This window comes from Aquila chrysaetos, chromosome 1 (genome assembly GCF_900496995.4).
Source record: "Aquila chrysaetos chrysaetos chromosome 1, bAquChr1.4, whole genome shotgun sequence".
In the NCBI taxonomy this organism is placed as follows: domain Eukaryota; kingdom Metazoa; phylum Chordata; class Aves; order Accipitriformes; family Accipitridae; genus Aquila; species Aquila chrysaetos.
In genome coordinates, this window is record NC_044004.1 from 14,414,716 (window position 1) to 14,427,051 (window position 12,336).

General features: G+C 39.0%; 1 protein-coding gene across 4 annotated transcripts in view; it reads left to right on the forward strand.

Moving 5' to 3' along the window:
* Positions 1 to 12,336, forward strand: part of STX18 (syntaxin 18) — a 72,165-nt gene that overhangs the window by 54,820 nt on the left and 5,009 nt on the right. For all 4 annotated transcript variants that reach the window (XM_030013719.2, XM_030013807.2, XM_030013904.2 and 1 more), the window contains one exon: positions 4,413 to 4,501. In XM_030013719.2, coding sequence (XP_029869579.1) covers positions 4,413 to 4,501 — 89 coding nt within the window. The remainder of the gene's footprint in view (positions 1 to 4,412; positions 4,502 to 12,336) is intronic.

The window sequence follows — 12,336 nt, forward strand, 5'->3', positions numbered from 1 at the left end:
AAAAAGTCTTATGCCTTGCTGGATTCCTTATCCTCTCAATAAACTCTGGGTGAACTCTTTCCTTTTTATTTATTTTTATCAATATCCATCTACTTATTTTGAGACCTGTCTGATTTTTCCACATTCCTTTTACTGATGGCAAGGAATTGGAAAGTAGCTCAATGACTTTCCGGGAACATTTTCTAGTTTTTTAAGTACAGAGACATTGAGTTGGACACTCCTACAGTAGGAAGTTGAAGGTAGAATATGCTCATAGAGGGGAGGTTACTGGCTGGCCAGATCCAGTAGTTTTGGGGATGTTCTCCACAGCATTGAGTTTACCTGCTGGAAGGATTACATCTCATCTTTCAGTGGGCAGGAGATAGAAGTCTGAAGCAGTATTTCTGACCCCAGGGTCATTTCAGCTGGTGCTGTTCTTGACAGGACTGGTGAACATTGCTTCTGATTCCTTGGTGGCCTGCTTCTGAGGGCAGGGGATGTAAGTCCCTTCTCTTAGCTGTTTTGGTCTGTCCTGGGATGTGTACGCTGGCAGAACTTTGTTGCAGAGTGCCTTTCAGAGTACCACCACTATGCAGATAATTTCAGGTTTCACACCTAAAGAGAAGTCTCATTTCTGTGATTCTGGAGTTGTTTTCCCTGGCTTGAATTCTCCTGCTTGTGCTGTCTACAGGAGTCCAAGGCACCCTGTGATTTACAGATTAACAGTGTGAACTTTTTTTTTCTTTTTTTTTTTTTTTTTTTTTTTTTTTTTTTTTGGAGAGAAAGAGAAACTGTATGAAAGGTGACATTACGTTAGGATAATACTTCATCAAGATAGAAGAAATGCACTGGATGGCCATATTATTCTGATAATCAGTTATGGTTTCTTTGGTGATTATTAAAAGAGTCAAGTTCCTCTGGTTGGTGACTGTAGGGCCATACAAAGGGTAGATTCATGTGAAGTGGATGCTCCATTTCTGGATGAAGACTAATACTGAATTACCTCACAGTGTGCGAACGGTTTCATTTTCTGATACGGCATTGCTTATCTTCCTAACCAGTTTGTACTTCTGCAGGCCCTATCAGTATGCTTCCTCCCCGCCCCCAACACTGAATTTATGGTAAGAAGTAAAGGCTTTGATTATGTGTCGTTTCTAGTGCTTACTATGTTTTTATAGTATGTCTTAAGTGATGCAGCACATAGGCACATAGATGAGTTTCACCTTAACACGTTATCAGTGTTTTGCAGCTGTGAGCTAGTGCCAGCAGAGAAGCGGCAGCGTAGTAGCATCTTTGTTGCCCTGTGCTCTTTCCTTGTTACTGAATGTCTCCGCAATCTCTGAAAGTGTGCACTCCCACCACATAGTGTCATTACAATTTTTAGCTCCAAAAATCTGTGCTACACTGTGGAAAACGCTCTTCTTTGCCTTGGACACAGCAAACCAGTGCAGTAAACAGAAATGAAGCTTTGTTTATTGCACATTCATTTTGATTACTCCAGTTTTCACTTTTATTAGTTTATGCTTTAATTTTTTTCAAGAAAGTAGGGTTCCTGTCATGTAAGTGATGCTGATGCCATACTTATGAGGGATTGCTGACTAGTCTTTGAGAAAACTATGAAACTTGTGTATCAAAATAAATCTGTCTGAAGCAGTTTGTAAATGCACACAGCCTGTGATTCCTCACATAAGGGTAAGTGTTGGTTGCTGCTGCTTATAGAAGTCAGCCTTGTGACTTTTCTGGTAGGTGGTTGTCAAAGCATGGAAATAGCGTGAACAAGATGACTAGGAAACAAGAAGCTCAGTTTAAATCTTATAGCCTTTGGTTTTTTTGTTGGTTTGGGTTTTTTGTTTTTTTTTCAAGTAACTTTTCAGATTTTTAAGAAACTGGAGAAATTAACCGCATTTAGAAAGAAACTATTTCATCCTCAGGATGTTGGTAGTTTAGAGAATGGTGATCATTTGTATTTATGAATTAGCCATCATCAGCATGCCTGGGTCCCTTGCATTAAATATCTCAGCTGTAAAGATAGTTCTTCTGAGAGCAGCTTGTGGCCCTGTTCTTAAATTGAACATTATGATGAACAGCTGAATGTCCTGCTTGGCGTGCTGAAGCATAACTTGGGTTTTGTCTTTTTTTTTTGGCAGAAGCCAAAGCAAAATGTGATTACATTTGTTTTGAGGCAAAGCACCTGTTTACATGAGAATTATACTGGACATGCCTCATGGTAGGAAAATAGTCTCTCTGGAGACTGCTTTTATATGCTGACAGTATTTATCTGCATATTACAAATTGGCATTTAGTTTATGGAAATAAATGTAAATAATGAGTAGCTTTTGAACTGGTCCACAAGCCTAGCAGCTGTCTCCTTTCAGCATGGAAAAGGGTTCAGAGCATTTGATCATTACTTTGTATCTCCGTCATGCGTTAACTACTTCTCTTTCTGCAAAAGAAGTGTAGTTTGGCTTTTGCTGGGTGAATTGTAGAAAAGCATTAATGTCAGGTCCATGAAAGCTGCAGAACAACTTTCCCAGTAGCTGGAAACGTACTGCAGTGACAGGAGGAACCCTGTGGAGATACATGTTTCTTGCTTACCTCTTACGTAAGTGTATTTGCTTATTAGCAATCACATTGGATACAGGTGCTGTTTTTTTAATGGTGCTGACAGTGCCTGAAAGTAATTGGTTCCTCTGGGATAAAATAGGAATATATCTTTTTTTTTTTTCCTTGGCTCCATAAACTAATTATCTTCTTTTCTTTGAATCCAGTAAATAATTCATTATAATTTTGATATAATGTAAATACATTGATTACCTAAACAAGTAAGTTTTGTGTTTCTGTGAAATAGACTTGAAATACTGAAGATACCCCATGGAAAACATAGAGATGAATCCTTTCTAAACAATTGTAAAAGATATTCTTGTTTTTATTTGTTATTACTTGTAAGAAAGAACAGATCTATTTTTGGTTGTGGTTTGGGTTTTGGGGGGGGGGTTGGGTTTTTTGTTTGTTTGTTTGTTTTATTTTTTTTTATTTACTATATTCCTTATCCACATGCCTCATTTATAACATTGTCATTGTTTTTACGTCCTGGTTTAGTTGTTGGGAAGCAAAATAACATTTATAAAGGAGACATACACAACAATGCTCTTTTATAATACTTATTTTTCAATAGTTTTCACGAATATTATAGTGAAGGATAAAAGTGAAAATTTCTCCTTATAATCCTTTTCATATATTCGTTTATAAATAGGACTACTCCTTTCAGAGGCTTCCCAAGTCAGTATCTGAATGATGGTGCATCCGTGCTGCTTATGCATTTGAAAAAAAATTAGGTTTAGAAGGTTATAACAAAACAAATGAAAATACTTATAAATGCCTTTTAAAAAATGACTGGGTTAAATAGGAAGTCTGAAATCTATGAAAAAGTAAAAACTTTCTGTATTTTAATTTGCAGCCTGCATCTCGTAAGTCAAAGCAGGTTCAGCTTTGATCCGTTTTGGGGTGGTGCAAATCTCTCTTTTGGGTTTTGTAAAAATGCCACAGCCAGCAGGGAAAAGAGAGGCCCTCTCAAGAGTGCAGTCTTACCATTGGGATTTTAAACACTGATGCTAGAACAGCTTCAGAAAACAGTAGGTTCCTGTTTCTTTTCTTTAGTTTCTTTTCTTTCCCATGCTAACTTCTGCGTCTATAATCAGAAGTATATAATTAAGCCTAAAAATAAATCTTCCAGAAGGAAATATCCCAGAAATAGCCATTCAAGATCTTTTATGCCCAACTCCTGCTAAGATTTATGCAGATTAGCTTTAATCAAAGGGGAAGTGCTATTGAAATCAATGAAGCAGCCATGATGTGTAAGGGTTAGTTTGTGGGATCAGATCTGATTCCTGTTGTATGCAGGAAGACCCCTTGCACAGTGTGCTGTAGGATTTGCACTGTAATATGCAGTTTGAACAACAGCGTGAGGAAATTGAGCTCATCCTGTGAACTTTGCTCAAAATGTCTTTGAGATTCTGTTTTTAGTCTTTGGAATGAGGAGCTGGTAGTTCTGTCAAGTCTCATTGGAAGATAATAGCTTTGCATATAGACTGTTATTTTGAAAACTCTGTGTTATCTTCTGTTAAAGACAAATGCTACAGTATTTTGTGCCCTAACAAGCCTTAGTGCATTGCAAGTTGTTTTACATCCTTCACTGTCAATATATTAGTGCAGCTCCTCGTAGTTCACAAAATTAAACTCACGCGTAGACTTTTGTTCCAGTTTAGAAGTTAAATGTTATTGGTGTAATTTTGTGCTGTAAATATAAGGTGAATCTCAGTTAATGATAATGAGATATAACAATTTCATCAGCATTCTGAAATGGATGAAGAATGATTTTCACTCTACTATTCAGTGTCCTGCATTGTCTCAAGTGTTTGGTGGTTCTTTTACAGACAGGAATCTGCCTGATGCCCAAAGTAACCTTGGATTATGGGGGGACGGCAAAGGTGAAGATGAGCTGTCACCTGAAGAAATACAGATGGTAAGTATATATTGTGTCTTATTGTCCATTTTATTATATTTTCTGCTGTATTCATATGTGTTAAAGTACAGATTCACCCAAACTCATTTTCAACTTTCATTTTATGCAGAATAACGCCATAACAAGATATACCTTTTGTATATGGCTTCCTGGTTCTTCTGGTAGCCGCTAATATTTAAAAGTGCTACAAAATACATACATGGAGGCATGAAATTAGTAACAACTATTTTTCCAACGATTGAAATTAGAATTGTTTTTAAAATTACAATTATGAGTTCCTTTTTTAGTCAAGAAACAATAGAAGTCAAGTCAACATCAGAAGAAGCATTATGAAACTTCTGAAAGAATAAAGTGTTGGCCATTTTTTGCTTGGATTATTTCTAGAACACACCTTAAATAGTTATACTATTTAAGTATAACTATGAAGTTATACTTCATTTTATTCCTTTTTATTTTTTTGGATTATCAAAATCAGATTGGTTACTAGAAGAAATAGCTACAAGCTTGCTGTTGCAACAGAATCTCATGAATTTTACCTTTTGTTCATTTCCCCATTATCAGCACGTTTATGTATTATTTGATCCAATTCTGCTTACAGTTGAACTGATATACTACAAAATTTCTGACATAGGCATGATTGCTGACAACCTATATGTTAGACTTTTTGATATTCCTAAAATTTATTGATTTGGACATGGTTCAAAATTCTTAGAAAATCTCTCCACATTAGCACCCATTGCCTTATTTTATATAAAGAAGGAAAAACTGATTTATAACTAGCCGGTAGATGTGCAGTTTTCAAAATGATGAACTTTACTAAGGCAGAGGGCTGCTGCAGTATGAATATGTGAAGCTTCCTTGGCAGTGATTAGAGATCTTCCCAAACACAATATGCATCACTCTTCCCGTCAGCGATGAGTAAGTTGCACATAATTATGGCATGGTTTGTCAAAGAGAAAAGGTTCTTCAGAGGCTGCTCTTGATGCTCTCATGTTGTCCTTGAGTGCCAGTCTGAAATCTAAAGGCTTACTCCTGCTTTCTTTTTAAAGAGAATTCTTTACATATTTTCATTCTTCTGTGTTTAGGCACAATATTATTAGCCCCCTTGCTGTAATCTTCCAGAGGATCAGGAGGGAACAAGCATCAGAGGTGATGGCTCTGACAGGGTTTACTAATAACTGACTACTAAATGTTGGATTGCTTTTTGTAGGCCTCACACTGTAATTAAGTTTTACACATTACATCCCTTGCCATGGTACTTTGGGAATAAATACATTTCTTTTTCATGAAATCCTTTTATACTTTTTAGAGTAAGGCCCCAGATACCTCACGACTTAGATGAGTTGCTGAAGTCTGTGAGTTTTGTTCTGTTCTGTTATCGAGTGAAGAAGGATAAACATCTTAAAATTCTGATTTTTGCCCACCAAGAATTTGAATTTTTCCCTGGAATAAGTTCTCTTTATTGACTTGTGAGGGGGAGCGATTCCAGGCTTAAGTAAGAGAAAATTTACGTTCATAGTTTAACGCTTTGAAGGATTTCTAGACTCATAAATCTCCAATCCTAAACCGCTTCTTATTAGGCATTCAGACAGCTCTTCCTAGGGTAGAACCAACATGTACTTTTAAAAAATCCATTATTATTCTTTACCCATTCAGAGCTCTCCTGTGCTATGCTTTTTTTATTATTATATATTTTTAAAACTTTTACTGGTTGTTTTGTACTGATTTACTTCTGTTGTGCTTTCAGGAGTTGCACTTCCTGTGAAAAAGGGTATAAAAATAACACTGATGTTCCAAATTAAATGAACTTTTAGTTCAGACAGACTATAATATGTCCTTATTCTTAGCCTACACAGTTCTGCCTATAGCTTGCAAGAAAATTTATACTATATAACAGTGCCTTGATGTCAGTGCCATGATTAAGCTTAGAAAAATTACTTCTGCTGGAAACTTTAGATGTCAGCTTTATCAGTCTGCTCTGTGGGAAGAGAGACACAAATTTACTAGTCTGTTTAGAGAAGCAGAAGATCAAAATGCTACCAAAATAAAAATAACATGTAGTCCTATATATATTAATCCACTGAAATATTATTACTGCTCTTGTGCCATAGTTTGTTCTTAAATTTCCATGTGTGAATTCACATTTAAAATTTATTTTTATGTGCTCTCAGTACTTGTGTTTTAGTACTGACACTAGGAAACCAGAATTGAAAAAAGCATACAAAGGGAAGTTACCACTAGAATAGCCTCCTCTCTGCTTATAATTTATTCTGAGTTTTGCAGAAATCTGGTTCTAAGCTGGATGTCTGAATCTCCTGTTGAATCTTGCTGTGGCTCTGATCTGACCCAGAGCTGTTCTCCCCTGTTGTAGCTCACTGCAGGCTGACAGTATGACCACCAGCAGTCAGGGCTGTCTGTCTCTCACACTATGAATCTGTGCTTCTGGCACTGTTGTGAAGAAATCCAGGCTTACTTTCTACTTCTCCTAAAAATGAACAAGCATCAGTTACTTCCACGTTATGCCTTGGAAGGAGTCTACATTTATTATGATTTAAAAGAAAAGTGAGTCAGCATTCATGGCAGTGTTAATACAGACATTTTTTTCTTTCTCCACCAAGTTGGCGAGTAGAAAGCGAGCTGATTGTTTCTAGTTAATGCCCCCCAATGAGGGTCATTTCTTGTCAGGTAATTTTTTTACTGTTGGATTGGATTGCATATTATTGGAGTTGTCAAACTGTAAACAGAGTTGTATATTTGTGTAATACATATATGTGCACAGTAGAGTTTCAAATGTAAATGTTGCCACTAACATGTTGATGCTCAGAGCTGAGGAAGCCATCGGTCTGTTCTGTGGACCTAGCATGATTTTTTTTCTTCTTTTTTTAGGGTTTGGGGTTTTTTTTTCTGAACACTATAATTAAATAATTTACAAAGGTTAGAGATGTATGTGGTGACTATTCCACAGCAAAACTGCTCTTTCAGTGTATTTTTGAGGCAATTTATAGCTAAGAGTTGGCCTTTATTAGTAAAAGTTGGATATTATATAATTGTACTCTTAATGGACTTTAAAGTCACTGGATCCATTATTCTAATCTTCAGGTAAATTTGGGTTCAAGGTGCAAATATAGGTGTAACTAGCAAATAATTTGAGTATTTGAATGTGCATTCCTTTTTTCATTGCTTGCATGAATCCTTCATACTAACTTAGCAATATTTAATGACTTCATTGTGCTTTTAATGCAGGAATGAAAGCGTCTTTACAAACATGTAACAAAGCCTCACCCTTTAGTTAATTTATTGTGATGGGTTGACCCTGGCTGGTTGCCAGGTGCCCACCAAAGCTGTTCTATCACTCCCCCTCCTCAGCTGAACAGGGGAGAGAAAATATAACAAAGAGCTTGTGGGTCGAGATAAGGACAGGAGAGATATCACTCATCACTTACCGTCACGGGCGAAACAGACTCAACTTGGGGAAATTAACTCACTTTATTACAAATCAACCAGAGTAGGGTAATGAGAAATAAAACCAAATCTCAGAACACCTTCCCTCCACCCCTCCCTTCTTCCCGGGCACAACTTCACTCCCGGCTTCTCTACCAACCCCCCCCAGCGGCACAGGGGGACGGGGAATGGGGTTTACGGTCAGTTCATCACACGTTGTTTTCTGCCGCTTCATCCTCCTCAGGGGGAGGACTCATAACACTCTTCCCTGCTCCAACGTGGGGTCCCACCCACGGGAGACAGTCCTCCACGAACTTCTCCAACGTGGGCCCTTCCCACGGGCTGCAGTTCTTCACGAACTGCTCCAGCATGGGTCCTTTCCACGGTGTGCAGTCCTTCAGGAGCACACTGCTCCAGCGTGGGTCCCCCACGGGGTCACAAGTCCTGCCAGAAAACCTGCTCCGTGGGCTCCTCTCTCCACGGGCCCACAGGTCCTGCCAGGAACCTGCTCCAGCGCAGGGTTCCCACGGGGTCACAGCCTCCTTCGGGAAACCCACCTGCTCCGGCGTGGGGTCCTCCACGGGCTACAGGTAGATATCTGCTCCACCGTGGACCTCCAAGGACTGCAGGGGGACAGCCTGCCTCACCATGGTCTTCCCCACGGGCTGCAGGGGAATCTCTGCTCCGGCGCCTAGAGCATCTCCTCCCCCTCCTTCTGCACTGACCTTGGTGTCCGCAGGGTTGTTTCTCTTACATGTTCTCACTCCTCTCTCCGGCTGCCGAATCTGCCTATCCCAACTTTTTTCCTTCTTAAAAATGTTATCACAGAGGCGTTACCGCTATTGCTGATTGGCTCGGCCTTGGCCAGCGGCAGGTCCATCTTAGAGCCAGCTGGTATTGGCTCTCTCTCGAACACAGGGGAAACTTCCAGCAACTTCTTACAGAAGCCACCCCTGTAACCCCCCCCGCTACCAAAACCTTGCCAGCAAAACCAATACATTTATTCACTCAAAGGACAGTTAATTATTTCTCCTCTGCATTGTTTGCTGTTACAGAGAAGTTAATTTCTACTTTTTTAACATTTGATTTGTGAAGAGTGGACCAACTGCATTTAAGTTATTCAGAAAATCCAGCAGTTCTCAGAAGAGGGTAGGTTACAGTGTAGAAACTGCTGTGTTGGTTTTAAAATGGAATGTGTTGTGTCAAATCATACTTAACAATTCTTAGTCATGGTTCCATGATCCTTCCTGGGGGTAAAATAATGAATTAAAGCCCTATCATATTGCTACAGCAGCAATTTCTATCAGTATTTTACCCACAGGAGAGAGCTTTACATTGTTCAAAATGGTTGCAGGCTATTGTATGATTTGCACAATAAATTTCAGTTTATAACCCTGAGTACAGGTATATTAATGGGTTTTATAGTTATTGTGAGCAGATGTCTTGTGGTTGCATTGAGTGGGAAAAAATTGGGCTCTGCTGTTTGAATTGTGAAAATACCTAATTTTTCTTGACTGTATCTTTTTTTTTTTTTTTTTGGTTGGTTTTGTCTTAAATTCAGGTACAGTACATATAATGACTTATCTCATGGGATAACAAAAAAGAACTGATCATTTCTTCTTATGCATTAGATCTTTAGACATACCTTAAGCAGTTTGTCACTTTATGCCATACTTTGGTAACAGAATATTTCACTGTCATAAAAGAGGCTACTTTAATAAGCCATAAATCATTGAGCTATGCTGATAGCTAGCATTTGGTTTATGTTCCCCTCATGTAAATCCCTTTGTGACACACTGGCATATGATGTGTTCTGCGCTCTAACCTTTTGTTCAATTGACTGTTTTAGCATATCTTACCGCTGTCTGTGCCAAGCGGTCCATCAGCTATGATTTCAAATTGCAAAAATAATTTAGCAGTTTAAAAGGCAATCTGTGCCAGTGGAGGGTTTTAAATATCAAAGGGACTTTTTAAAGAATACTTTCTCAAGTGGATTTGTGCTATTTGTAAGGGATTAAAATCATTCACTGTTTCTTTATTGAAAATTTGCCTTCTAAATTAGTTATCTCAGTTTTACTAAGGCAGCAAAATAGGGAATTTTTGATGTTGAATATTTGTGCAGAAATACTTATCCTTACAGAAGTCGGAAAAACAATTACAGTTTGCTGGCCCCATTTAGTCACTTAAGGACCAACCAGTCAACTCGGTGCTGTATCTCATGGCTCTATTTCATTGCTCTGTTCCTTGGCTTTGTTCTGAGGTGACTCTACTAAAACCAGAGACATACAGTGGTGTGAACGCACAAGTGCAGTGATGAAACACCTTTAACAATCTGCCACTGTAAAGTAAATATAACTGTATTAGTCAATTATATTTTAACAAATGCTCTACTCTGTAGAAGGAGACACTACAGACAGCCGTGACAATGCCACTTGAATGTATTGCAACACTGATACTTTTTTATGTAACAAATCCATTGGATCTTTAGGGTGGAAATCAGTGGGACTTCAGGGAGCTGTGCAGTATGTTCCTCTCTGTTTCCCCTGGACCCATGGGCTCCTTTCCCAAGGCCTCCACCCCACAGTGAAGGTGACAGTGCCTGACAGCCCTCCTCCTCATCTGTGATCTTGGACCCTCTGGAGTCCTTTAACCAAGGAGAGAAAGCTGTTCTTACCAATCACGCAGACAGTGAACCTCTAATACAAAAAGAAATTTGTATTTTAAAAGAAATAAAAAATCATTTTTCATTATTTTTCATGACATAGATTGCCTATGTCAGAAGACTGAACCTTTTTCTATGAGATTCACTGTTACCCTTCTTTAAACACACCTGTCATTTCACACTCACTTCTGCGAAATTAAATGTACTGCGTTAAAAATCAGAAATTTGTAACCTTTCCTCCTAAGTCATGCAGGTTGACATTTAATTTGCTGTTGGCAGAAAGTCAGGTACTGTTTTTCCAAGTGTCCTGATGGGCCTGAAGCAGGATGAAAAATGTTACAGCACAAAGTGTGGGGGACAGTGGTGATAGTGTGAGGTATGAGAAGGAGGGAATGAAGGTGAAGGGTATGAAAGGTAGCTTGCCCCTTCTTATTTTCTTGCTTTTCTGTTGGGTCTGTGGCAGTGCAGAAGTCTTGCTCAGCTCCTGCTACCCACGCTCCCTTAAGCCAGCCCTATCATCTGGTCCTGTGGTAGGATTCAGTTTACGAATCTACCAGAAAACGCACAAGGAAAAAATGGTCAGTGAGCTAAAATGTCATACCGTGAAACCAGACGAGCAGCAAGCAGCGCTTGCTTGACTGCACATGTGGGGAGAGAGAGAAGGACAAATTCCTCAGTGGCTGCACTAGATCTTATTCACTTCACCCTGAGTAGTCCACACACTTTATTTTTTCTCTGTGTTAGTATTATAAAAGTACTTGATAGGGCAGAAGTTTCAGCTTGAACATTCTGTATCATTTCAAGGGATACATCAGCATCTGAAGCAACACACACGAGGAGTTGTACAAGCTGTATAAAGAAGATCTTAGGGATAGAGATGCTGGTGGCATGATTGGGGCAGGGTGGGGGTCACAGTGGTGAGCCAAAGATGGTCACCAAACAGAGCAGTATAATAATGTTAAATTATTACAGACTGGCTCTGTGAAAGAAGCTATGTGTCAGATGAACTGTATGTCATATTATAGCCACTAGTTTTCATGTTGCATTTTAATGACGAACTGCGTCGTTGTTTAAACTACTTCGAAATACTAAGTGCGTGCTTCATTTTCAGCTATTTCAGTAGCACTTCTAAAAACAAAATGCCCATTTGCCTTTCACTGATGTAACATGACCCTCAGTGTCATAGTAATTTCTGTGATTCAGTCTTTTCCCCCCCCTCCTTCCTTCTTTTGCTTTTTGCACAAGATGATAGTTGTTTTCAAACACTTACTATCTTCTCTGGGCAACACCTTTTCTTGCAAGCTTAAGCTTTGGGCGTACGCTCAGATAGCGAGCAGTTCCTCTTGTACCAACTGAAAACCTAGTCTGACCTGTGAGCAGTGCTGCTCTGTTGGCATTTTCATCTTTAACACACTGCTCTGTCTTAAAAAGGATGACGAGACCTTGCAAGGTGACTGAGGGCACTGCTGTGCTTTTACTGCTAATGAAATTGTAACGTGATTGAATTATGCCAAAATCCCAGTGTGTTATGAAGGCTCGTTCAAAATAAGGAGATTAACTGAACTAGAACAGGCCTTGCTGTCTTGCACAGCTCCTGTGTCAAATTCCTTGCATTCTGAATCCTGTTTTCTGGTATTTGCACTGCTGCATGCATCACTCGGGTTCGTCAGAGGTGTGCAGCAGGTACTGTTTTCAGTAGAAATGAATTTCTGTACAACCATGTAGCCCAGGT